This window comes from Dendronephthya gigantea, unplaced genomic scaffold, assembly GCF_004324835.1.
Source record: "Dendronephthya gigantea isolate DGI-Jeju-01 unplaced genomic scaffold, DenGig_1.0 000024F, whole genome shotgun sequence".
Taxonomy (NCBI): Eukaryota; Metazoa; Cnidaria; class Anthozoa; order Malacalcyonacea; family Nephtheidae; genus Dendronephthya; species Dendronephthya gigantea.
In genome coordinates this window covers 987,693-1,014,279 of record NW_021163034.1, presented here as the reverse complement: position 1 = coordinate 1,014,279, position 26,587 = coordinate 987,693, and the positions used below count along the sequence as shown (strand labels likewise).

Here is a 26,587-nt window from a genome sequence, read left to right as displayed (position 1 = left end):
TACGCCTTCTCTAATACCATATCGAAGTATGCAAAACACTGCAGTCATTTATTCATGTTATGTACGATTACGAATTCCCGTGTGAAGTCTCATCATATTTTTTGAAGCAATATCTGCCTGATATATAGATATCTTTTAGTACACGTGTACAATGCCTGATTACGTATGTCTCATTGACCATCATAAATTAGGGGGTGTAGCAAAAATGTAACATTGGCAGGGGGGAAATCTCGGAAATTGCATGGTCTGATTTGATCGCACCATTGTATGGTTTCAAAAGTTTTTCTGGTTAGATATTTAAAAAGAGACATGCATGCTTCTCGAAGTGTTTCGGTGTTTCGACGGTGTTTCTCGACTGGCCTTTCTGTCCACAATTCATATAAATTTGTCGTTGCTGGGGGAGGTGCAGGAGGAATAGGGGCAGCCGCTGCTTTGAAACGAATTTACGGCAAAGACGCAACCGTAGGGATTATAGAAACATCGCAGGTACACTGAGCCTTTCTTTCAATTCTTTGTCCATATTACTGATGTGGTTTGTTACGGATGTTTTCGTTTGCCTAATTGTTCGTGCTCTTTGTTTGTTTAATAATTGTAAAATTGGTTTTAATTGCCGATCGGCCCATCCTGGGCGTTTGAGTCAATATATCCTTAATTAATATGGTTAAACATTTGTGACTCAGTGGTTTATAATTGGTACTAATCATATAATACAACCTACAAATAATTTTGTTTGCACAAATATATAGGCGACATTCACACTGTAACGTTTTCAAGTGTTTTTGTTTTCACACATATCACCTCATTTAATACCTTAAATATAACTCAGAATTAATCATTTAACAAGGCTTTGCAAAGTTGATTTGTTGTGCACATAGTTGACCAATTTGAAATATGTTTGCATAGTTGCAGAGAATTTAACCATTTTGGTGCCCAAAAGTTTTGCATGGTGACAAAAATAATAGCTTAAACATGACAGTTAGCATGCACTATGGCTAAAGCATATAGACAAGCTAGTCTTCTTTATCTTCCTAAATATTTTTCTGCATGTTTAAATCATATGATTTTTCCAAATGATAGGCAATGGTAAAACAACATGGTGATAGAATCAGGGCTAAGCAAATTAATTGTCATTTGCCTATATAATTTATATTTAGTCCATAGGATCATAGAATCTTACATACTAGCTGACTGATAATTGATTTGAAAGTATTGTAATGGTGTGAATGGGGAGTTAAGCACCTTGATCATTATGATGCTCAGACTACATTTTGGAACTGTTGGTTTTAATTCTTCATATTTCACTAGACCCAGTATTATCAACCATTATGGACTTTGGTTGGAGCTGGTGCAGTGGATTTTGATACATCATGGCAACCAATGGAAAACGTAATTCCAAAAGGATGTGATTGGTTGCAAACAAAAGTTGAAACTTTTCATCCAGAGAGTAACACTGTGGTGACATCTGATGGTGACAAGGTGTGCTTATACACAATTTTTTTACAGTTTTAGCACTTGAATAACCAAAACTGTTTCAGTTCCGTATTTTGTTGAAATCTCCCCTGGCCTCTGTTTTTCGTAACTCCCTAGATGACAGGCTTTAAATTCTCTTCACTGGACTAAATCAAATTTAGCATTGCAGCACAAATCGCAACTAAAGATTATTGAGGATGAACCAATGATATCAATTTCAATTTAGATCAATTATGAACATCTCATTGTGGCCTTGGGTCTTGAATTGAGATTTGATATGGTATGTGAACTAACATGTTGTTAACTTATTTATCATCTAGCTTAATTGTGTTGTTTGAAAATAGAAAGGCTATTTTAGGATTGTGTGTCTACTAAGCTGTGTTCCTTCGGCCAAACTTTTAGAAATGTCTACCATGTTTGACATTCAAACAGTTATAAATTTTCTCATCCGCTTATTAAATTGTCTTGATTACTATGTCCAGACAGTTTTATTTCTTTTTAAATTCTTATCTACTCTGCTGAAGACTACTTCATTAATATTTTATTAGTGTCTTTTCATTATGTGATTTTGATCTGACCACAGGATATAGATAAAACTCTATTATTCTGTCGTTTTCCAAAACAGGGGTATAAAAAAGACTCGTCTTCGACTTCGTGAAATAAAATTAAGTGACCTATTATACTAACGTGGCAGCCCATTCATTGAAGAAAATTGGCGTCACAGCAGCAGCGACGTGGTGCAATATAAAGATTAAAACTAATTTGAATGACAAAACCTAATCGTCTAAGGCTAACCACTTTTTTATAAACACCATAGAACAGACACTATACTTTTACTGCTGCATAGGTCGAAGGTTTGCCAGAGGCACTGCATAGTGACGGTGTTTGCTCGAACTATTCCGCTCAGACTGTGAAGGACACATGGAAAACTTTGCAAAGTTTTGAAGGTGGAGATGCTCTTTTCACATTACCTATCACGCCTATTAAATGCCTTGGCGCCCCACAAAAGATCATGTACCTGTCTGACGATTATTTTAGAAAGGTAATTATATAAATTTGAATGCCTAAGCCTTTAAACCTAATGCAGGCAATGGTAAAACTCTTTTTTTTATTAATTTCCCCGCCATTCTAATAATAGAAAGCGGCGCTTTTCTCGTTTAAAAATCATTGGTTTTGATAGTTTATGAATGTGTGTGGTTTATGAATGGGTGTTTAAATAATGTTCACTTATTTTCAAAACACAGAGCGGAGTTCGAGACAAGGCTTCAATTCAGTTTTGTTCGGCTTTGGGTGCAATATTTGGTGTACAGAAATACGCCAAGGAACTGATGCAGATTTGCCAGAAACGAGATCTAAACCTCAATTTTCGACATAACCTCGTGAAGTTGAACGCTGGGGAGAAGACGGCAACTTTTGATATTCTCGATGAAAACGGAATCAGTACCGGTGAAACAAGAACTTTGAAGGTATACAATCCCATGGCCTTTTCATACTCATGCAGAGTGAGACTCGCTGCCCAGCTGCCGCACGTGGGCACTGAGCCTGAGCCTGAGGACACCTCTATGTTCACCTCCTTTATTCTGTGTAAAGGTTAGCACCCACAACGTGGTTCCACCCTTGATTAACAATCACATGCATGATCACCGGATCTCTAACAATACAACAAGCACAACTATTACAAATATTACTGTATTCTCCTATATTCTACAGTATGATATGATTCATGTGACTCCTCCAATGAGCGCACCTCTGGCCTTACGCAAATCATCATCTCTGGCAGATTCCAAAGGTTTTCTAGATGTCCATCAGTACACCTTACAACATAAACGTTTTCCGAATGTTTTTGGTTTGGGTGACTGTGTTAATACTCCAAATGGGAAGACTGCGGCTGCAGTTGCTGGCCAGCTGGGTGTGGTCATGAATAATCTGTATGCTTATATTTTTGGAAACAGCATGAATGCCAGTGTAAGTAGATATTGTATATATGGTATGGTAATGCAATTGTTTGAATGTTGTTTGTGGGAAGGAATGGCATAGTTTTGGTTGGTTGCTATAGTTTATTAACATGATTTTCAGGGAGATTACAGATTCAATTGTGGTATTTACATATGATCTCAATGTTCTAAGAGTTTAGCAATTTTTATTAATTAGTATGACGGCTATACCTCCTGTCCTTTGGTCACATCTTATGGAAAGTGTATATTGGCAGAATTTGATTACAATGCTCAACCACTTGAGACCATGCCACTCAACCAAGGAAAGGTAATTTATAAGGCTGTGGTGTGCGTTTGTATTATTTTTAAAGAATAAGTGTAATACATGTAGATAGAGATTACTTTAGAAATTTTCACACAAAACTGCAGAGTTTAAGCATTAGAAATTATATAGTCCGAAAAGATAATGCGCAGTCAGCAATCAGTATGTGTTCAACCAACCATTTCCTTTTCAGGAAAGGTATTTCTCATATCTTGTCAAGAAAGATATATTACCGGAAATTTACTGGACTGGTTTGATGAAGTAAGTTTTGTTGCACAATGACTGTTAAACAACAACTGCCTGAACAATGATCATATTGGCTGTTTTTTTCCTATGCCCATTAGGGGAACCTGGTATGGACCTGGAACAATTCGTAAGATTCTTCACCTTGGTATGTCGAAATAAATCAATTTGTTAGGAGTTTGTATCCTTGGAAATTGGTACACCATCTAGTGTAAGTACAATTTGTAGGCTGTTATGAAAAGTTAACTTTAAGGGCACAGTTTAAGGATATGAACTGGGATAGTGGCCCCTATATATTTTTACACTTAAACTGCGATAAGGGTCTAAACGACACAGCATTCTGTGACCCCTTATCCTAAATTTTAGTGCAATAATGAAATTATACTTGAGCTGAAACATAGTTTGATAACAGTCATTATTTTTTGGTCAAGAATTTTTAGTTTGCTTGTTCATTGAACTAAAAAATTAATGGCCTCTCTTTATATTAATTTTAATTTAATTCTTAACCACCTGGGCTTCTTACAGCTGACCCTATAGGAAACAGGGGCTTGCTCTCCCATTATCATTCTTTAGAACTTAGGACAAATGTCTCAGGCTAATTTAGGCAAGGTAAAATATGAAAATGATTGGTTAGTTGGAAATAAAAATAGTGATCATATTTGTTGTGAATTGAAGAAAAATTAATATTTTAATCAATACCAGGTTAAAAAACCCCTTAGGCTATAGGTTGATAAAATATTTGTTAAAAATGTTTGTTAGTACTATGGCATAGTCATGCATATATAGTATGTGTCTAGATCATGCATCATATACATTAAAAACTCTTGTTGTTTGAATATCTGAATTAACAGTAAAAGGCAACTGTAAAAATTAATTTTCAATTTTATGTATTTTTGTGCACTGAATACCATGAACTTGTGGAATAGAATGGTGTATAGTACTTGCATGAGTTGTTAATTGATTTTTTAAATCACTAATTAAACAAGATTAGAAATAAAAAAGACCTGCTGTCGAGGTTTCCCCTATTTTTCTACAACTACAACATTGATTTTTGAAAGCCTGATGTTTGAGAGGATCCATCTTGTGATGTTTTTAGTTGCTACAATATTTGTTGGTGGAATTTAGTGGTAAGTTGTTTATATTTAAACAATTTACAAATATTTGAATCAAACACAACAAACAATATAGTAAATTCTTAAATAATTTATTTGCATTACCTATTTAAATACATGAATTTCATTTCTACATTGTATTTCTACATTCCATGTGTAATAATTTAGCCCTGAAAACACGAATGCTTTATTATGAAATTTAAAAGCTAAACAAAATAAAAACACACTTCAACTAAGTTTCAATTAACAAACTTACATCCAGTGTTAATCATCTACAGAAAATATACAAATTCATATATGGGATCATTTGTTATACTACTATTTATGTGTGTTTTAGTTGGTCTTTCAGGTTTACATGAATTTTGGAAAGATGCAAATTAGAACATCTATCAATATATACATGAAAAAAGACACTAATTGCGTATCAACAGTAAATATAGCCAATATTAAGATATATTTATGGAGATATCTAGTCAAATGATATTATTTGGATATGCAGTTAGAGTGATGCATATAAATAATTCCAGGCTATTGACATTGGCTAGTGCGAAAAATCTTTATTTGTGGTTTATTATTAACATGGACAACTTGACTCTTCATTTGCCTCATCAACTTCCCTAAGTCTGGTTGAATGACGATTGTTATTTATAAAACTGCTGGGCAATAGATCTGCGTCAACGCAAGTTTCCATACGTCTCATGACCTGGCATAAAAAAAATACAAAGAAACTTGTTAATAAACAAAAAATGACAAAATTAGTAATCATCCACATGGATACATTCCACTATGTGTTTATACATCACCTGGTCAAGTAGTGATTCCACAGCTTCATTTACATTCTGTCCAGTTGCAGCACTTGTTTCAAAGTATTTTAGTCCTAAATTTTCTGCAACATTTCTTGCTTCATTGCTATCTACTACTCTAGACTCCTGAAGATCAGCCTTGTTGCCCAATAATACTATATGAAAACATTTTTGAGAATGCAAACGGATATCTTGCATGAAGCACGGGTTCATACATATTTTTCCTTACTGTTTTTAACATGACATTGTGCAATAATTACCAGGTTATAAAAGATGAACAACCTTACCTATGTCAGGGTTTTCACAATATGCATGTGTTTGTAATTGACTAAGCCAGTTTCTAATGTTTACAAATGACTGCTCGTGGGTGAGATCAAATACTAGCAGGAAGCCCATCGCATCACGAAAAAATGCTGTTGTTAAACTACGAAACCTATAGAGAATAGCACAGAATTTCGTCAAACTTTTGTCAGAAATGGTTGTTGCCATTTTAGTTCTTGGGTTGCTGATGCACACAAATTCATTTTTAGCATCAATTGAGCGTCATTACAATGGAACCTGTAATTATTGGTATACTTTTATTATACACTACCTCTCCTGTCCTGCAGTGTCCCACAGTTGTAGGTGTATTCTTTGTCCTTTTGTTGCTTTTGTTCCATCAGGAGCTCGGGGGTGATGGACCTAAATGAACAAATATATTTAATATGGGTAAATACAACAATGGATTGTGAAAAAGGTTTCCAATGTGATAAAAATTATGTGACAGTGCCTCCTTAATGAAACCCATCAAATTTTGTACAAATATATTGTTGTGTAGAAATTTCAGATTGCCTTAAAAGAGACCAGTTGAGGCCTGCATGATGGGTGTAAGTTATTTCTTATTCCAATTTTTTTGCAGGATTTGGGGCCCAAGCCACGGAATGTGTAAGATTAAATAAAATATCCTTGCCAAAATGTGTAAGCAAAGCAAATGATAAAAATTTCAATAAACACGACTCAAGACATAAGAAATCACAGGAAAGCAGCAGGCGTTCTGCCAATTTGATCACAGGATAAAAACGGAAACTTGTTTAATTTATTAATAATGCTGAATAATATGTTTATATTGTTTTTATACTGTGTATGTATACACAATATGTCGACCAATTTCGAATGCAGCTATAGATTGTGCATGGTTGGTTGACTTGCTTCAGTTTAGATTTCGTCTAGCACAGCATCGCATCAAAAAAAATATTCCAATATTCATGAATGTACAAAAATGGCAGCTTAATAAATTCGGAATCGACTGCATTTGCAACATAAACAAACTCAGAAATGTAGATAATTTAAGTATATCTTAAAACTAAATTTGCACTAAAGGAGGTGAATAAAATGAAACAAATAAACAATACAATTCAAAGCAATGCTATAGTATTTAGACAGCTGAAATTAAATATTCACATATAATAGATTTCCACTCGTATGCTTACCACCCGTTTTTCACGAAAATCAATGCCAACCGTGGATATAAATTTTGGATTAAATTTACCATCCGTATAACGATATAGCAAGCTCGTTTTTCCGACGCCCGAGTCGCCTAAAGCTAGAAATTTTATCAAATAATCGTAGTCTGTACCGCTATGACTGGACTCCGCCATATTGTTCTAAAAAGCACTTTAAACTTCGGCATGAATAATAATGATCATGGAAAATCGACGTTTATTGGATAACACAAATGATCGAGCGAGAAGTTTGATATAAGGCGGACTCTGATTGGTTGGGGGTCAATTAGAATCAGCAAGAGAGGGGACAGAATAATTAATTGCGACAACTTGGAAAACTGATAAAACGCAGTTAACTGTATGTAAGCTAGTAAGTAGGTCAGTTGTTTGTTTTGTAGGATTGTTTTGGTAGTTTACACCTCATACAATTCAGAATAACTTTATGTACAATCTAAGAAGAACAGGTACGTTAAGCGTACATGAGTAGATCTACCATTGAGCTATATATTTTTATTTGTTACGAGGATGTTTCTTGTATGTGGTTTTCAGATGTTTTTGAAAAAAAGTTATTACATTTGTAAACCGTTTTCTTCACGAAGATATCAAGCAAGTAACCGATCCGTAGTCAAATATAATAAATATGATATTGATAATCTACAAGATATTTGACGTTACAATCATAGTAATTATAAGGGGTTTTTTAAATCAAAGCATATGGAATTTTTTTTATTCGGCTAAAATAGGGTCTAAAATTCTGTATCATAAGTTGTTATCATAAACTAGAGCGTTAGGAAAAGCTTAGTGTATAAAAAGCAGGAACCCCGATATGATCAAATTTATGTATATTGCCAATCGTGCACATTTTGTGAGAGTGACTGAAGTTTTTTCCAAGTGTCATAAATGCGAACCGACAGTACTTATAGTTTGACAGTTAGACAGTAATATTACAGTCAACGGATGAGGCAAAATATAGTTTTATATTTAGTACTGGAAGTAAAAACATTGCTGTATATTATAATGACATGTAAATGACTAGAGGCATACAAGAAAAAACTCTAAAAAACCCGCCGCAAACGAGAGCTGAGCTAAAGACCTCGCATGGCTTTTAGCTCAGCAAGTTACTCTCGTATGCGGATAGTTTTCGCGAGGAATTCGCCTCGAGAGGTAAGTTTCTCACGTGTGTGGATGGTTTTCGGGCTGAGCTAACTGCCTTGCGAGGTCATTAGCTCAGCTGTTAGCTCCCGTGTGCGGTGGGTTTCAGACGGACACTATGCCAGGGCACGTTTTGTACAAGCGTTGGAGAGGTCAAACTTCTAGGAAGTATTATAAAGCTCACGATTTAGACTTCTTTTCCAAATCAGATGGGAAATAGATTCTGGTGCAAATTTCTGTCACTATATAGCTGCCACCTGTCAATCACCTGTAACATAAATACATCGTCCTTTTATACTCACCAAATACTTTTCCCTGTAATCCATACCGATAGTCGATACAAATTTTTTCAAGAAATATCCGTGGACGTATTGATGAACGTAGCTGGTTTTTCCAACACCTGAGTCTCCCAGCAAAAGAACCTTGCACACGCATTCTATGCCACAAGTTGCATTATCCAGCCATGACTCGGTTATACCTGACATTTTGATCAACTGAAGGCTTCTACGTGGTATTTATATACCTCTTCAAATGCCACAGTTTGAGTCCATTTCTCCGGGCAGCCTTTGCACGTTGTGGAATTTGTTCCGACAATAGTGACTGTCGATTCGGGCTCCGCTTGAGTTATTGCGTTTTTTCTCTAATTATATTTACCCGCTGACCCAAAACTTTGTTGCTTTTATAATTTTGGCTGGTTGTGGTTGTAACTTATTATCCATCTACTTGTGATAGACGCAACTCATGGATAATGGATTAAGCCTGGTTTTCATTTAGTGGTAAGAAGTCGTTTAAATTGGTGATTGTTTACGGCAAGCACTTAACATCCTGTCACCACTTCTTTGCAAGTGGAGTGTTGCAAACTTGACGCTAATCGCGTGAGCTATATACGGCAAGATTTGGACTTCTGGACAGGAACGCCACAACTTGTGGGGGCAGCAATTAACCCTTTAGGACAAAGAAGTGTCCTTCGCCATAAGCTGCTTTTAAATCATTAAGGCGTCGTCGCAACCAAGGCAACCTCGTTTCCAGGGGTCGAGATTGGCGCCCAGGAAAAATTATAAATAGGCGGTTTGAGAAAAAAAATCAGGTAACAAGTGTTACAAACTGAAGATAATTTTCGTTATATATTTATTCCTGCATATACAAAAGCCCGATTACAATAATGTTTAAATAAATAGATTTTAATATGTTACAATAATAATAGAATCTGTCGTCGGTGAAATCTTTGCTCAACCATATGCGATTATCACTATTTCTGTGATTAAACAGAATAATTCTTTCATCTCGACTGACCAGTGTTCCGTAAAAGATTGTTCATGCGTGTGCCTCGGGTACCAGGGCCATACAACGTCAGGCACCAACCAACTGAAATGGACTTCTTTACCTTACACGCGCTTTCTATAAATGTTCACCGCTCAAAATATATTACAACACACGTCATAAGTCCCTGAACTGATATAAAGATATACACGTGTTCTTACAATAAGTTACAGTGTACAAACTTTAAAACTGACTATATCTTGTCATAATTTATAAAATTAAAAACGTTGAAAACGGCGAGCGGATAGAATATGGGAAGGAAAGAGAGTTCTTAAGAGATAGTTCAGCCTGGAAATCCAGGGCTGTCTGAGGCCGGCGATGATCCATTTGCTGAAAGAAGACAAAAATAAATGGTTCGGTATTAGGAAAGATTCAGACTTGTTTGTCGACTGTCGTAGGTTTTTCTACACACCAACTTGTGGTTTGATAAAGTTATAAATCGTGGTTCAATACCTGAAGAAGAGACGAGGAAATAGGATTTTAACTTGCGATACAGTTGACCTGCCCGTTCCACAACATCTTCACTGCCCGTGTACTTTCTAATCTGAAGGTTTTCATAAGATATTTTAAATTTTGAATCAAAACAAAACAAAAACTTTTAGCCAAGGAGACGCAACATATACATAAGTGTCATCATACTAACTCTTTTTAAGGTTAAAACTAAGTCTGGTGCGTTTTTGATCATCTCTGGAGTGAGATCCAGATTTTGAATTTGTCCGATTATTCTAATACACCTTGCAACATCCTACACAAGAGAACGAGAGGTAATTGCAACACGTTTGTATCAAGTTTGTACAATTTGTAACAATGATGTCAATTTATTAATCATTGAATTGTTGATCACGAGTCTATTCATAGCAGGTTTGTAACTTGTTGGAACTTGTGCAATTTTTGGCCTGTTCTTTGTACTAAAGCCTGTTTTCTACAAAGCGAATTTGATCGCGCGAATTAGAAATTCGGTGACTTGATTGAGAATGCTTTTTGCATCGAGTATTTTGCATTGTTAAATTTTGATTGTGATTAATCACATTTTCTCTCTTGGTGAAGCGACACGAACAGGTTCGTCTAGTTGTAAAAAAACGGGCTTTGCAATGAAAACCAGGGTCCTTCGTTTAAACTTACTGGAGACTCGACTCTAAGCGAGACCTTTAAGTCGTATAAAAATCTTTCAAGGATTTGTTCATTTGTTGGTACTGAAAGAAATTCAAAAACAGTTCGTTTGAAAATTAATTTCATCTTGTGCATTAATTAAATTATAGACGATTCTGGAGGCGCAGGAAACTTAGGAAACTAGAAAACAACATGTTTCCAACATTACATTTATTTAGCAATTCTTTTTCTCGCTCTGCGGTCAACTGCTCCGCTGCGAGCTTCTCTGCCTTCTTCTGCAGTAATTTTTCTTGCCTTTTCTTTTCTTTCAACATTTCTCTACAAAAAGCAATTCCTCTTAGTATAAACACTATTTAAACCAATCTTACTGTTGAGCAACTTTAGCTCATCATTTACAATGTCAACAATGACGCTGTTGTATTCCTTTGAGGTATTTTAATTTTCAATACAAATCTTACTTCTTTCTTTCAATCCGTTCCGTTCGTTTCCTTTGAAATTCTTCTTTTGTCATGATGTCGTCTTCACTCTCTTTTTTATTTGTCTCGGTTTCATTCTCCTCATTTTGCTTTGTCCGACTACGTTTCCTGGGAGACTACATACACACACGCAGACAAGGTAAGTATAATGAAAATTTGTATTTTTATAAAGATCTTAAATCATTGACCAAAATTTGTTTCTGTTGGGCATAGTGGCTCAGCATTTCCAGAATGGAATCAGGTGAAAAAGTGGCTGAATGGAAAGGATTGCACACCAAATTAAGATAGAGTACAGTTAATAGTGTCCTGACTCTATTTTACATACCTCCGCTTCTTTTGCATCTTCTTTCTTTGACACTTTTTGTTTCTTAGTTGGAGGTGTTTCCTAAGATTATAATTCTTTAATAAATACATGTTATTTAGTCTAATTAACAGTACAGAAATAAACCAATGGACATACTGTTCCACTATCTTCATTGCTTTCTTTTATCGTTGTCTTTTCTTTCTGAGGCTTTTTGTTTGGGCTGCTCTCCTTAGGAAAACAAAAAGCATTCATGTCCTGAAATCTATTACACAATCAAACCATAATTTTTGCAGCCTTGGATTCAATTATACCAAGTGTGATGTATCATTACAGCTTTCTTACACATTGACATTTACTGGTCAATTCATAAACATTACCTCTTTTATTTCCTTTTTAACCTCTGCTTTGCTCTCCTAAGAGATCAGAAAAGAATGGGTTAACACATTGTAGGTGTTGAGCTGAGATTTTATCCAAAATTCTACCTTCTTAACATTTTTACTATCATCTTTTTTGTTTGATTTTTCCTTATTTCCTGGGCCAAATTTAATCAATGGCATCTTTTCTATTTCATCCAGTCCTTCTTGAAATCCTTTAATCTTCTTTGGAAGATAATACTTAGGTTTGTTTTCTTCATAAGGGCACAGATCTTTTGCTTGCATAAATGCACTGAAAAATTAGAAAATACCAAGATGCACATGTTCTTTTTTAGGTTCAATATTAACATTTTTCACTCTTAATGACTACAGCTGCTCCTACTTGGTCTAATTGATTTGAGGTACAATGCAAGTAAACATGCTTCATAAAGTATTTTTACTTTAATGCATGCATGATGCGTGAAGTGCAAGAGCACAATATATACTTGTGATTAACATTCATTTTAAAAAAGGACTTCAATATTGATCACCAATGACAGTTGATTGTACAATCACAAAATTTAGCTAAAAGACCAAAATCTCAAAGTTTTACACAAGGTTTCATTGGCTTTGCAAAACTAACAAGTCTATGAAATTTCATGTATCGTCAGCCATGCCATGTTTGACATTACTGGAAAGCATCGTTGGAGCAATTGGAGACACTTAACCCTAAGTAACAGTTACTATCACATGATTAAATTACATACGTTTCATGTGTACCATAAAAGAAGATTGGTAGTTTATTGTTGGGGATCTTAGTTCCATCTTCAACCATGTCAATCTAAAAAGAAGGATTCTTTCTCATTCACAAAATGTCCTCATCTAGCTATCTCCCAGATTGCAAAGTGTATACCAACCACTTGTAGAAAGGTGTCAAGTGGAATATATTTTTGAAATTCTGTTTCTCTTGATCATCAAAATTTCAAACTTGCAAAACTTACAAAAATGCACACCTTTTATCAGTAATTGCACACTAGCACACCTCAAATTTTGCCTGGTGCACTAAATGAAGTCAGATTGGGATACTCTGCAGTCTGGGCATCTCATATGTGCTTTCATGATAAATATTTTAACTTGTCAAGCTTGTTATGATATAGAATACATTTTCTGAAACAGATTTACAACTCTATTTGGGAACTGTATTGTTTGTCCCCTGCGGATCCTATGTATCTACATCTAATGACCTCTACATGTGCTGCGTAAAACGTAGCATTTTCCTACTATCAAAGACGTAAAATGAAAAATTTCCAGTTTGATGGTACATATATGGTACCATTATGAGAATACAAAAAAATTCATCTGCTTAGCTGAGATAACTCATTTTCAAATCCCTCCTGGAACACCGTTAATTCCCAGTAAATATACTTTTACCAATATGTATACATTTTTACAAATGTTTGTCAACAAATGCCCTTACTCTGGCCGGCCAATGTGGGTAACCCTTCATTTTCGCCCAAATTTTATCACCAACATTGTATTTGACGCTTTTCGGCATTTTCAACAGGCTTAGTGCTTGTCTTTCTTAAAAAGCTTCCAGGTTGATCGGGGATTCTTTCAATAGTATCTTACAAATCCTTTTCGGGTCTTTCAAAATTGGCACAAATCCACCATGACAGTTTTGAATAACCAACGTTCTTTGCGCGCGTGAATGGATGTGCATACGTGATATATATGGATAGCAAGTGGATAAAATAACCTGGTATGGTGGTAAATGGGGATATAGTATAACGTGTGATGATTTTTCAAAAGAATGCATAAATGAAGTACTGTAGGTTTTGTCCGGAGCTAATAGCGGGCTCGTGTTGATTTGCTGAAAAACCCGGGATGAAATCCCCGAGAATTGCTGGGTTCCTGTAAAATTTATAGTCGGAGTGTCGAACACAAGTCAAGCAGGCAAAAGCGAAGCCGATTAGTGGCTTGATCAAGTATGAGAACTATTTTTTGCTGTGGAACTATGCTGTCACATTGCTATATGCTTTGAGAATGCTTTGAAAGTATGGCGTGAGGTTATGCTGAATAATCTTCGCGTGTACGGTAAGCGAATTAAAGCCATTTAAAAGGGCAAAATTGTGACATGATTGTTTACATTTTGTCAGAAGTTAGACTACTCGTATACTTTAATACATGACTGGCTACCATCAGTGATTTGTCACTGTTGAAAAGATTTCGTAATTAGCGGAAATCAGAAACAGGATTTTTTAATAGGCGACATTTCGTCAGCCTATCATTCATTGTACAAGTCTTGTACAGTAAAATTTTGTCTTTTTGGAAGTGGTTATTTTATAATGATATACAATAATATTGATCAATTTTGCATGCCCGTGTATTGCTCACAATAAATGATATTTGTGTACTTAATTTACCGTATTGCTCACACGAAATGATAATAGTGTACTGAATATTAATTTCAAAAATCTAGTCGGGAAAATGTAATACTTGGCAGCAAGGATGATTAGTGTTTTAAAATTAGTTTGTACTTATAATTGCCACATATGACTTTTTTCGATTTTTGACTTTTAATATTGGTACATAGTTGGGGATTTTAATTTCAGTTAATATTTGTAAAAAATTGTTTAGAATAGTTATTAGGAGTATATATGAGCACGCACGTGCAGATATGAAGTTGAGAAATTCATTGATTAATGTGAACAAATGCATAATATATCATAATTGATGAGCATCAAAAAGTCCTTTGTATTTCCTGAAAAAGAAAGTAAAAGAAAGAGTTACTTGTTTTGCTTGTATATGTGGCAACATGTTTGGAATGTTGCCAGTTCCACATATCCACGAGGAAAATGCTTAAGGGATCAGGAGTTGAATAAGATTATGGCAGTGCCTTGTTTCATTGTTTGCAAAGGTGTTGTGGACATGCATCTTAACTCAAAACATGGATTAAGGTTGCCAACATAATATATATGACTTCTTTTTAGCGAAGCATTATTTTTGTGTTACTGATATTGAAGGTTTACAATGATCTCTGTAGAAAATCTTTTTTAGTTTTAGTCAAAAAGCCAAATGATCCCTAATCAATATTGCATTAAAAATTCAAAATAAGTATACATCTCTCACATTAGATTATCATAGACATGCACATGGTACTATCATGTAAGTTTCATTTCACACGGTAGCAAACAGAGTTATTGTATTTTTGTGCAGATCTTATAAAAACTTATAAAATAAATCAATCTGCTATAGAGAATATATTTTATGCTATTGCATTAGAACAATTACATCATGTATAATTTTATTGGCTTTAATTGGCTTGGATAAACTCTATTTCAAAGGAGACGATAAACCAAGTAATCATGGTTATAGAAATTGAAGATTTCGATATTGCATTTAAAGTTTGAAACTGGTGAATTTGGGATTATTTTTTCAGAATTTGCAAATGAAAGTTGTTAAAACAATATATAAAATTTAAGATTCACATATTTCCCATCAATATTTGTTAGAATCAACAAATCACACTCGAATATTTTTTGTTGATTTGAATCCATGTTCATTTACTTCATGTAGAAGTATGGGCGACCTTCAGGCAACCATTGAATTCTTGGTAGAATTGTATAAATTTTATAATGTGGACCTTTTTATCAGAGGGTAAGAGTAAATCAAAGTGGATAAATGTGGTTTTGTTGTACAACAGTCGTACAACAATCACTCTGAGATGTATTAAGAAATATAATTGCATTAGAATGGATTAATGTGATAAAATGTGTCTTTTTGCTTTAGTTTTTATCAATTCCGTCTTACCATTAAACCACCAAAATCAAGCCATGCAATGCAAGTAGAAATCTGCGAAGGCCATGGTATTGTTTTTAATTTCTTTTTCTTTCATGTAGAATGTAATAAGATAGTTTTCATCCAACTAAGTATCCCAAATTGAAAAAGTATAACTTTGAATAATTAGACATTTGAGGTTTTAAAGTAATTTGGCCATGATCTAATTAATTTTGTTTTTAGGAGAAAGGGGGACATTCAATCTGTTTCCAGCATTTGTCACAGAAGATGGTCAAACTGCTGTATCAAGGACTTTCAATATTTATTACAAAGATGAAGAAGTGCTTCTGAAAGATGTATTTCTTTTCAGAGTCCACTTGCTGGTTGATAGTACAAAGGTACATCCTGAATATATGCAAGCTGCACATATTTAAATCTAATGTTTTCTTGGCAAAAATTTTCAGTAGGTGTTAGACTGTTTTAATTTGCATTGTATATGTAATTTCTCAAATTATTATTTTCTAAAATTTCTCATAGGCAGCGGACTGTATTGACAAATCAGCTTTGGAAATGACAGTTGATGTCCATTTTACAGACCAGGTAGTTAGGTAAGTTCAGTTGAGATGATTTTTTCACATATATGCCTTTTTTGGGCGGTAAGCTAGAGCATTCCCTCTTTTCTTTCAGGGAGAACAACTATCGTCTACTACCTCAATTTGTTACATCAAGGACACTCAAATTTCACTTCTCTTGTTTTAATGGTTTACACCATCAGGTATTAAAACATTAGTGTTTGTGCTTACAGGAAATTGTAAATACAGAAAATTAAATGGCTACCTGCTTGGAAAAATTAAAAACTATAGATTGTATTTTAAATAAAAAATAAGTTTAGAAGCGCTGTGAATTATATAGATTTATCATCTTCAACATTAACAAAGATGAATCCAAATCTGTCAGATTAAGAGACTGCAGAGAACTATATCAGTATATGTCTTTTCATCAAATGTGGTATTACAACTGCCTAGCTGCTAAAAGTGAATTAATAATGGTAATAGAACGAATAGGAGTGCAATTAATGCCAAAATCATACGAGTGATTACAAAATCAACCGACCGCGCAGCGGGAGGTTGATTTGTTAAGCACGAGTATGATTTGGCATTAATTGCACGACTTAATTCGTTCTATTACTTATTAATTATCCATCTTCTGTAATAAAAAATTCTGGTCATTTTCTTCAGCAAATATATCATTTAAAAGGTCAAAATTTTCAAAATCATTGTCAAATTCCTCCATTTTTAAAAATTTTGCGCCCCAAAAGAAAACAAATTCTTATTTTGTATCCTGAATGCTGATTGGCTACTTGTAAAGCTATGCTGAATTTCATTGGCTGTGAACAAGAGTGCGATTACAGCTCACCAAGAGTGCGATTAATGATTAATCGCACTCCTGTAAACCAATCAAATTGAAGTATTTGACAGTGATTACAGAAGATGGATAATTAAAGGTTTAACTAAGGCTAAGCCTAAGGGCCTTTGTCATAAATTTTAGTTACAACTTACATGTTTTACGTCTGCTCCGTTTTTTCTTTTCTTCAGGTGCCATTGTTGTTTGACTATTATTACTTCTCTGTTCTTGATATGGTTGTTCATGCTAATGTTGTGTCTCTTAGTCTTCCAAACTGGAGGTTGGCAAATTTATTTTATGTAGTCTGTAGATTATATCTACAGTAAGTAGTGTTTTTCCTGGACCTTGCTCGGTACCATTCATCCACCCAACGTTTATCACTTATTCCCTATTATGAAAACCCCCCCTAAAATCGACCGTGTTTATTATCTAGTATTTTGAAACAAATAAAGACTGGATGGTTTGGAAAATCTAATACGGCTCAACGTTCATCCACGCCTCTCTTCTACTCTACTCTTTTTGGCAATCGTTTGCAACTTGGTTCTCAGGTGAGATAGACGTTTGCCGATTAATCAGGGAAGCATTCTTAAATTAAAGAGATATTAGATGTATTTCTAATAATCTTACGAACAAATAGATTTGGTATGTTTTTTGTTGTCATTTTTTGTTTGTTTTAAATAAACCTGGATCTCGCATTGCTGCATGATTGTCCAGCAGTCTAATTTTGGAAACATTGCTGTCATCTTGCTATTCCTCATTAAGGGCTCTGATTGGCTACGTGTGTCACTAAAAACAAAACTAGCCGCCAAAATCTCTATTCGAAAGGTGCACGACCCAGGTTTATTTAAATCTATAGTTCTCAGTTACTGCAGGGTTACGCTAATATGAATTCAATCGCAATAGGCGAGTTTAACTACATGTATCATGCAGCAAATGGTTGGAAGTTTATAATGGTGGAGGACGTTACTTTTATTATACGTAGTAATTTGCGGAAAATATTACACACAAAATTTTGAAACTTCCCTATCAACTAACATTGCGCAGTCATAACAACAGGATGTGAACCGGCATTTTCGCCATTTGCTGCCCCATACCACTTAGTGAGAACTCGCAAATGATATTCCTATTTCATTCTTATATTAAGTTTTCTTGTGTTTAGTTAAACACTGACGTGACACTTAGGTGTATTTGTATTCAGTTTTACAGCGATGTGTCACTAAGGTACGCTGTGACAAATTCCAGTTCCATCTCTAGAGAACATTTCGAAAGAGCATCTGCTATTCACAGGTTTGTTCACTAATATTAACCTGTATAAACCGGTAGATATACCATAACATTGATAATAGGTTGTATTTCACCTAAAATTTGTCACCTTTGTTGTCGACATCTTTATAGTATAGTATATATATATATATATATATATATATATATATATATATATATATATATACGCGTCTGATTACGAAAAAGCGCTCAACAGTCAACACCCCTTATGAACAACAATTCCGCCTAATCTTTGTTTTTTTTCTTAAGGAATCTTTGTGCTATTTTGGCTATGGCTCACTCGAAACTTCTGATGTATTTCGAAGAAATGATGCACTATCTTGACGAAAAGCAAAAAATTAAACTAGGTATACTTGATAAAAACAAGGATCGTACTAAGAATTGAATTTAGATATAGCCGCGAAAGCCTTCAAAGGCCTAAGGGTGTTTAAATTATCCTTTCTTCCATTCCATTTGTGAAATCAATAGATGACCTAAAAAGTCTCTTTCTCAATAGACAGGTAAACATACCAGTTTAAAAAATTTTTGATCTCCCAATTTTCAGGTGAAAAACTTGACCCTGCCGATTTGGTCGAAGGATTATGCAAGAAACTCGAGGTTTGTTTTTGCTATGAATGCGTTTTCGCTATATCTCTAATTGATATCTCGATATTTAACTTCCTTTCAAGACGTTACAATCTTGTGAAGAAGTGTTCGATGAAATGTGCAGTGACATGTCACTTCTTAACAATGAGGTATATAATAAAGTACACATGTAATCAACACTGTAATCGTGAGAAACTCTAATCTTTGCTAATATGCTAAATATCGTATCACGGCATGCAACCAGTTCAATTACTACTGGGGTGTAGGATAAGGCTGAAAATGCTTCATCTCTCCTGCGTTTTTAGTTAGCGTTGTTATGGTTGCAATTCCAAGAGTCATTCATATTAAACGATCAAATACGACCAGTGTTGAGGGAGCAGCATCACAACGAAAGGGTATGTGTAAAACATCATCTGCGAGCACATTCTGGTATGCAAAGGGTGGCGTGCATTTTTTTTCCGCTGGGTGAGGTGAAATAGAATTTCAGAGTATAATTTCAAAGATAGGATACCTTACTTCTCCTATCCAATTAACTTGACCAGGGTACTCCGTGTTCGAAATTCAATTTTTCAAAGATAATCCACTTTAGAAAAGCACTTGTTGTTCACAAACTGCGCTTGAAATTATTCTTTATTAGTACTCCGTGTTTGAAATTCCTTTTTTTTTAAGATGATGCACTTTAGTGAAGCATTTTTTGTTCACAAACTGCCTTGGAAAACATTGCTCAATGTCACTGACAGCAGGTATAATTTTAGTTTTTTTTCAAAGTTTTGTCATTCGTGAAATCTCTCAACAGTGCTCGCATATTCTCTTTCAGTTTTCAAAAGCATGTTAGCATGGGTCAGTGCGTGAAATCTTCTAAATATCTATCTATGATCCCTCCTGTGACAATCGAATGTGCCGAAGTAGATGGGGATCCTGCTAGTACGCCGATTTTCTTCGAAGATTGTTACGTCTACAAGACAGGTAAATTTGTTATTTCAGACTTAAAAAATGTGCAACCTTATAAGGATTTGTGCATAGTGAAGCTGTCTCAGCATCAAAATTTATCTTGCTATATCCGCTTCTTCACGAACTGGGCGCTGAAAGATTGAGTTGATTGATTTAATGATGAATTTAGGCGATGATGAATTGAACCCTGATAAATTGCGAATAATGAAATGACCAGTAACAAATTGATCGCTAATGATTAGATCACTTATTAATTAACCACTAAAGCTTCGAGTACCGCTTATACATAAATTAAGAACTAATGATCACTAAGAAATTAACCGCGAATTTAGCACTAATGAATTTAGCACTAATGAATTTAGCACTAATGAATATAGCACTAATGAATTAAGCACTAATTTTAATATGCTCATTCCATATCTAATCTTGTATAGATTTAGCACTAATGACTTTAGCACTAATTTTAATATGCTCTTTTCATATATATCTGGTATTTTATAATTTTGCCCCAATGTAATGATTTACCTCACTTTTACTCACTATTCTCTTACGGCAATATACCGAATCGTGGTGTAGCATACTGTACTGTACAGTACCGAATGCTGTATTGCACTAAAATGTACTGTACTTCAATGCATTGTTCTGTGCCATATTGTTGTTCCCCACAGTGGTACTCTGTACAACATTGTACTACACTGCACTGTATTACATTGCACTGCATTGTTCCGTGCTATTGTTCTCGACGGTATTACACTGTATAACATTGCACTGCACTGCACTGCGCTGTAATGTTCTGCGCTGTACAGTACGGTCACAGCAAAATTTGGCATGATTATATATTTAGGAAGTGCTGAAAATTTGTATGCTGCTCATGTTAATAGAGGTCAGTGTCTTTACTTGCTAGCTTACAACAATCACTCTTCGCATTCTCATCGTTGCATGCCAGTTTTTTTAACGTAGTGCTTGCCAAATTATGCCATACTGTTTGAAGTTGATTTGGTTTTATCTAAGTGGTATGCTTGCATCCATGGCCATGCAAAACAGTCCCTACCATTCTCGTCCTCCCATTACATTGGTCAAATAGAATCCACGTTTTGTGTATGGATCTCATGGCTCCTTTAGTTTCTGGTGATTATCTGTTTTTTTTGCTGACTTCTGCATTCCCTGAAACATTGTTTATTTTCAGAGGACGATGTACTCGAACATAAACCGTTGTCTTTTGGTATCCTAAACCAAGCTTTCAATGACCATTCACCGCAACTCGCTGAGAGTGTAAGCGATGCTGACCTTGATTCTAAAGATGTATGGGTGGATGTTAAAATGTCCAGTGAAAATAATGCTCCCACTGCAGGCGTAACCCACACGGATCAAGACTCTGCTACGGGTGAATGTAAGGTTGTTGAGAAGAACGATGAAGCCAATGAAGAGAACCAAACTGACGAATGCGTTCTTGAAGCTGACAAAACTATTTCTTCAAGCTCAGGGGAAGCGCTTGACACTAGTACTTTACAAACAAGTACAAGCCAAAATGATAATGGCACCATAAACTTAGAGGAAGGGATGATGCATAGCGAGAATACTGCATACTCCGAGGAAACAAGTAATACTAACAGTCCAAAAACGTTGTTGCAACATAGCATTAAACATTTTGAAGACAATATGGAGGAAACACAACAAGGGACGGCTAATTCACAGGATACATGTACCTCTTGTGATACCACATTGGAGAGCGAGATTAGGGATGTTGGGGATATTGTTGCAGTCATCGATACAACGGCTGAGAATCAAGCTTCGATGTCGAATATTCAAGCCTCTGGCGTTCCCACTGAGGAGGCATTGAAAGAAAGCGATGGTAAATCTTATCTTTTCAGTTTGAATGAGGAAGTTAAAAAGAAAGATATTTCTGTAGTTAACGAGAGAAATAAAATGAATGACAATTTTTGTGATTACGAAGGCTTATCTCTATATCCCGCCACAAATGACTCAACGAACAAGAGTGATATCTCTGAAACAGAGAGGTCTAGTTGTTCATTACCAAATGACAATACTACAGCGAATGGTGGACATTTAAACACGGTTGAAGATAGTCGTTCTCTGAAAAAGGAGGGACTCGTTGCAGGTATTGAAGAACCAACTATAAATTCTAACCTTGCTGATGAGGCAAACCATGTCGTTGATCGACCGTCTACTGTAGAAAAGACTAGCAAAGTCCAGTATATCGGATCAAGCGATTCTTCTATGGAGAAGTGTAATAAGATAGTTTCAGGTATCAGAGACGGATCCAATTCAGGAGCTAGTTTTGAAATGGAAAAACCTGGAAGCTCTAACTTGAAGCAATTAACCCCTGTAACCGAACAGGACGCAGGCGTTAAACTTGCCCAACCACGGTCTGTTACTGGACAAGAAATTAGATCGAAATTAGGACAGCAAGTTCCTGGAGAAGACATTGGTTCTAATTCTGAATTATCCGAGAAAGTACCAGATGCTTCTGCAGAAAATGACAATGAAAGTGTTAATAATAGGCTATGCAATACTCCTGATGAAACGACCTCTCTTATTCAAAGCCAAGAAGGATTTCATTCTGAAGGGGCTGTCGAAAAACCTGAATTTTACGACGCAAACAGATCACCCTTTGAAATATCCTCGGGTTCAAGTGTCACTAAAACCTGTAGCGATAGCACAGATGGCAGTGCTGAGAAGAACGCTTCTGCTCGTAATACTGCGGCAGTGAATTCAAAAAAATTAAGCAATTCTGTATTCTACGATGATTGTAACAAACGAGACAGTTGCAGCAATGAAGCGTTAGGTAACGAGCTAGTCTCGAATTCTCAGTTAAATACAGTCAGGTTATCCTCTAATACATCGGCTAACAGCATCAGTTGTTTTTGTGGCGGAAATATCAAGAAGACGTCATCTCCATACAAACCGGCCAGTGAAAGTGACTCATCAAATCTCTTGTAAGTACTCAACGAATATTTCTGAGTCAGTGAACTCTAAGGAAACTGGAATGAGAACTTGGCTCTCCCCTATCATTGCCTGAAACCACTGCCTGAAACTGACTTACAATGCCAGTGTCTTTTTATTGTTTTCAGCTAGTCTACTGTTTTCCATTTTCTTTTTACGTTTTAATTCGACGTAATTCCATCTTCTTTTTACTTTCTGACTTGAACAATAGCATGATTATTCTTGCCATGATACCTTGCCAGAGCAAATAATGAAAAATAATTAATGCCAGGTTTCATTCCAAGCCAGGACAAAAATTAAGACGTCTAAAACCCACCAATTGCCTCATCGTTTAGGTTGCAGAAGGCCAGACAGGATGTTATGTCGCGAATGAATTATTGCGGAACAGTGTACAGGTAAACATAACAGCAAACTTTCAGACCTACTGGTTAACATCCAATGTCTTCATTGAAGAAAATTTTGTATTGTTTCAGCGATTCTACCACGAATTTCTTTGTGAACCCGTACTTTATAAATCCCAAACCAGACTTATCCATGGAACCTGTGCACTTCGTTGTATGTGTACATGGTTTAGACGGTAAGTTTACTAATCGTTGCTAATGAATGTTTACACCTAGGTCTATCAGCTTCACTTTGTTGTTTGAACAAGCCTTGTACTGAAACTAGGATTTTCCTCTAAGATTTCTTGTGTTTTTATTCCAGGTAACAGCGGCGACCTACGTTTGCTAAGATGCTTTCTTGAGATGGCTTTACCTTCGACAAAGTTCGAGTTCCTCATGTCTGAAGTCAACCAAGTACGTCTGGCAAAATTGTGGTGTTCAATTAGAATTTCGAGAGACAGTGTACATAGTTTACTAAATTTATTTTCACTAACAGGAGAATACATTTGGAACGTTTGAAAAGCTCACTGATAAACTGGTTTCTGAGATCTTGCATCATATGGAGGCCTACCGAATCAGCCCATCACGATTGAGGTTAGTTTCTCAGCAAATCTAATCCCTGTGACGTTTAGCACACACCCAAAAGAATTCAGAGTTTAAACTTAACATGGTAGATATCCAATCCTATTGAAAAATCACCCTCTTTTTATCCTTATTTTTCTTGTAGTTTCATTGGTCATTCTATGGGTAATATAATAATCAGAGCAGCGTTGAATCATCCTCAGATGGAACCTTACATTGAACTCTTTCATACTTTTCTCTCCTTATCTGGTCCTCATCTTGGCATGGTCCACCATACTAGTTCTCTGGTTAGCACTGGTAAGCTAAGCCAAATTTATGCAATTTATAAGACGATTATTTATAAAATGATTTTACCATTACAGGAATGTGGTTGTTGCAAAAGTGGAAAAAATCTGAGTCCTTACTGCAGCTTTCTTTGAACGACTCCACAGATATGAGGGATACGTATATTTATAAGCTGAGCAAAAAGAAAGGTAGTCCGAAGTCCCAAACCAGCAGACAATTTTTAAGTATACAAACAAAAATTTTACAATTCGTACAGTGTCCTGTAGAATTAACATATATTTTCATCAGGTTTAGAATATTTCACCAATGTTCTGCTCGTGAGCTCTGTACAAGATCACTACGTGCCATTTCATTCCTCCAGAATCGAATTGCCCAAATCATTGCGTACCAATTCGCAAGAATGTAGGTGGACGTTCGTTTGACTAGGTTTTGATATAAACGTGGGTTTTCCTTCTTCACTTTTCTATAGGAGAACGTAATTCAGGTAATCTTGTATTTTTCTGCACTTTTTCTTTCCAGACACCGTTTATCGTGAAATGATGGAAAATCTGCTAACACCATTACTAAATCAGCCTAACCGAAGCCTTGTTCGTTACAGTGTGTATCACTGTCTACCTTCATCGACTAACACCTTCATTGGTCGTGCAGCACACATCGCAATGTTGGACTCCGAGTTGTTCATAGAAAAACTCATCTGTACATCTGCGGCCAAGTACTTCCAATGATTTATGCTATAATTTAAAAATGGTTTCCAAAACCTCAACAATAGACGCAATCACAAAATAAATATTTTAACTTTTTCTTTCTGCTTTGACAAAATTCGAACACGCATAAAATTGAGATGCTTTCTATACTACCAGTACGTATTTATGACATTTGTTCAATTGTACAATAGAAATATCGTATGCTATTAATAACTTGCTCTGAAATACATCCCAGTGCATTAAAATGCGAGACAAGGGAAACATTGATTTCTTAGCCTTAAGGCTCATATATCGGGGACGCTTGAATGATGCTGGGGCTAAGGGGGGGATTGATCGTCGACAATGGACTTTTGCATAATAGACAAACTTACAATGTAGGTGACAAGGAGGAAATAAATCACCACAGCTAAAAAGAGCATACCAAAATTAGTATAATTGCCAAGTTTGGCTGCAAAATGAGAAGTAGTACCGAAAATATGGCCATGCGAAGTTGGCAAATTTGTATACTTTTTTACTACGAGCGTAGTAAAAAAGTATACAAAATTGCAAAATACGCATGGCTATATTCTCTGCACTTTACAATATTTTGCACCCAACTGACTTGGCAATTTGACTAATTTTGTTGCCTAAATCAAAAGTTGGACTAACTCCCCTGACGAAGGCTCTCAGGTCGAAACGTCAAGAAGTGTTTTGTCTATTTTAGGCAGTTGTTATGTGTCATTTGATGCTAAGTTATTATGCGAAAGGTCCATTGATGGTAGAATATCGCAACTGTTAGGCTCTAGAATTTCTGAGCATGTACTTTGAACTTTATCTAGATTTTGGGAGTAGCATACTAAGAGTATTACTTTTTTGTCATTTGATGCTAAGTTATTATGCAAAAGTCCATTGATGGTAGAATATCGCAACTGTTTGGCTCTAGAATTTCTGAGCATGTACTTTGAACTTTATCTAGATTTTGGGAGTAGCATACTAAGAGTATTACTTTTTTTGTACTTAGATATATAGTTTATTTATATATTGGCAATAAAATGATTCAGCGATGGTTGATCATAGTTCTATATAGACTACAGTGAAATTTTTGTAGTTCTTGTTGCATGCGGCGGCGGTGAGAACACAATAATTATATAAAATATTAATTCGCGGATATCAGGTGATGATAAATAATTTCAAAAATAAATTTACGTGGTCTATCCTTAAATTGATGTTGATTTTACAAAATACTTTTTCTCGCGTCGTCTTGCATATACTGTCACTGAAGTTGTGCTTGTTGTTGATGTAACATTATAGTTTTGGTTGATGGGCCATGTTCTCTAAAGCCTTGCGTTGTGCCCTCATGCAGAATCGAGTATTAGAAGTCAACAAAAGTACGCCCTCTAACATCCTACGCTCCTATAAAATGATCGCGATCACCTGTCTTATAATAATAAAAAACTCGCATGCCTTTTTTCTCCTATTTTTTTCCCTGCAATCACCAGAAAGGGTATGCGTGTAATGATATTAAGAATCTCTCGTTCTACCACATAAATATTTAAGTTCAACTTGTTGACTATCTCTCGATCTAAACTATTCTTTTTGTCTGGAAACAAAT

At 35.4% G+C, this 26,587-nt stretch overlaps 4 protein-coding genes across 8 annotated transcripts; 2 read left to right on the top strand and 2 right to left on the bottom strand.

Moving 5' to 3' along the window:
• Positions 1–228: 228 nt before the first annotated feature.
• LOC114522863 (sulfide:quinone oxidoreductase, mitochondrial-like) lies at positions 229–4,980 on the top strand. Its single transcript, XM_028543632.1, has 9 exons — positions 229–486; positions 1,306–1,476; positions 1,697–1,750; positions 2,318–2,512; positions 2,715–2,936; positions 3,181–3,435; positions 3,622–3,732; positions 3,920–3,987; positions 4,071–4,980. The coding sequence occupies exons 1-9, from the start codon at positions 268–270 to the stop codon at positions 4,129–4,131; spliced, it is 1,356 nt and encodes a 451-aa protein (XP_028399433.1). The 5' UTR covers positions 229–267; the 3' UTR covers positions 4,132–4,980.
• Positions 4,981–5,209: 229 nt separating this feature from the next.
• Positions 5,210–9,299, bottom strand: LOC114522864 (ras-related protein Rab-27A-like). 2 transcript variants are annotated; one of them, XM_028543634.1, is made up of 5 exons: positions 7,354–7,557; positions 6,477–6,565; positions 6,172–6,317; positions 5,885–6,039; positions 5,210–5,784 (listed from the first exon to the last, which is right to left on the bottom strand). In XM_028543634.1, the coding sequence occupies exons 1-5, from the start codon at positions 7,519–7,521 to the stop codon at positions 5,656–5,658; spliced, it is 687 nt and encodes a 228-aa protein (XP_028399435.1). In that variant the 5' UTR covers positions 7,522–7,557; the 3' UTR covers positions 5,210–5,655. The 2 variants fall into 2 exon arrangements, with proteins under 2 accessions (XP_028399435.1, XP_028399434.1); XM_028543633.1 differs by lacking the exon at positions 7,354–7,557 and adding an exon at positions 8,820–9,299 and having other exon boundaries at positions 5,215–5,784.
• Positions 9,300–9,638: 339 nt separating this feature from the next.
• LOC114522822 (PC4 and SFRS1-interacting protein-like) lies at positions 9,639–13,927 on the bottom strand. Its single transcript, XM_028543577.1, has 12 exons — positions 13,558–13,927; positions 12,848–12,921; positions 12,210–12,393; positions 12,105–12,140; positions 11,884–11,955; positions 11,749–11,808; positions 11,406–11,539; positions 11,156–11,265; positions 10,960–11,030; positions 10,481–10,582; positions 10,291–10,381; positions 9,639–10,167 (listed from the first exon to the last, which is right to left on the bottom strand). Exons 1-12 carry the CDS (start codon positions 13,633–13,635, stop codon positions 10,121–10,123), a joined length of 1,059 nt encoding a protein of 352 aa, XP_028399378.1. The 5' UTR covers positions 13,636–13,927; the 3' UTR covers positions 9,639–10,120.
• Positions 13,928–13,982: 55 nt separating this feature from the next.
• LOC114522821 (protein FAM135B-like) lies at positions 13,983–26,067 on the top strand. Of its 4 annotated transcripts, none has more exons than XM_028543573.1 (25): positions 13,983–14,174; positions 15,657–15,737; positions 15,870–15,946; positions 16,101–16,255; positions 16,395–16,465; positions 16,545–16,632; positions 17,453–17,541; positions 17,695–17,809; positions 18,421–18,548; positions 18,795–18,892; positions 19,090–19,142; positions 19,214–19,279; positions 19,436–19,525; positions 19,800–19,873; positions 19,948–20,096; positions 20,926–20,964; positions 21,268–23,038; positions 23,381–23,440; positions 23,519–23,622; positions 23,748–23,839; positions 23,922–24,019; positions 24,153–24,304; positions 24,370–24,480; positions 24,581–24,694; positions 24,812–26,067. In XM_028543573.1, the coding sequence occupies exons 2-25, from the start codon at positions 15,661–15,663 to the stop codon at positions 25,015–25,017; spliced, it is 4,077 nt and encodes a 1,358-aa protein (XP_028399374.1). In that variant the 5' UTR covers positions 13,983–14,174; positions 15,657–15,660; the 3' UTR covers positions 25,018–26,067. The 4 variants fall into 4 exon arrangements, with proteins under 4 accessions (XP_028399374.1, XP_028399373.1, XP_028399376.1 ...); XM_028543572.1 differs by having other exon boundaries at positions 15,648–15,737; XM_028543575.1 differs by having other exon boundaries at positions 15,648–15,737; positions 18,460–18,548; positions 24,812–26,066.
• The last annotated feature ends 520 nt before the right edge of the window (positions 26,068–26,587 follow it).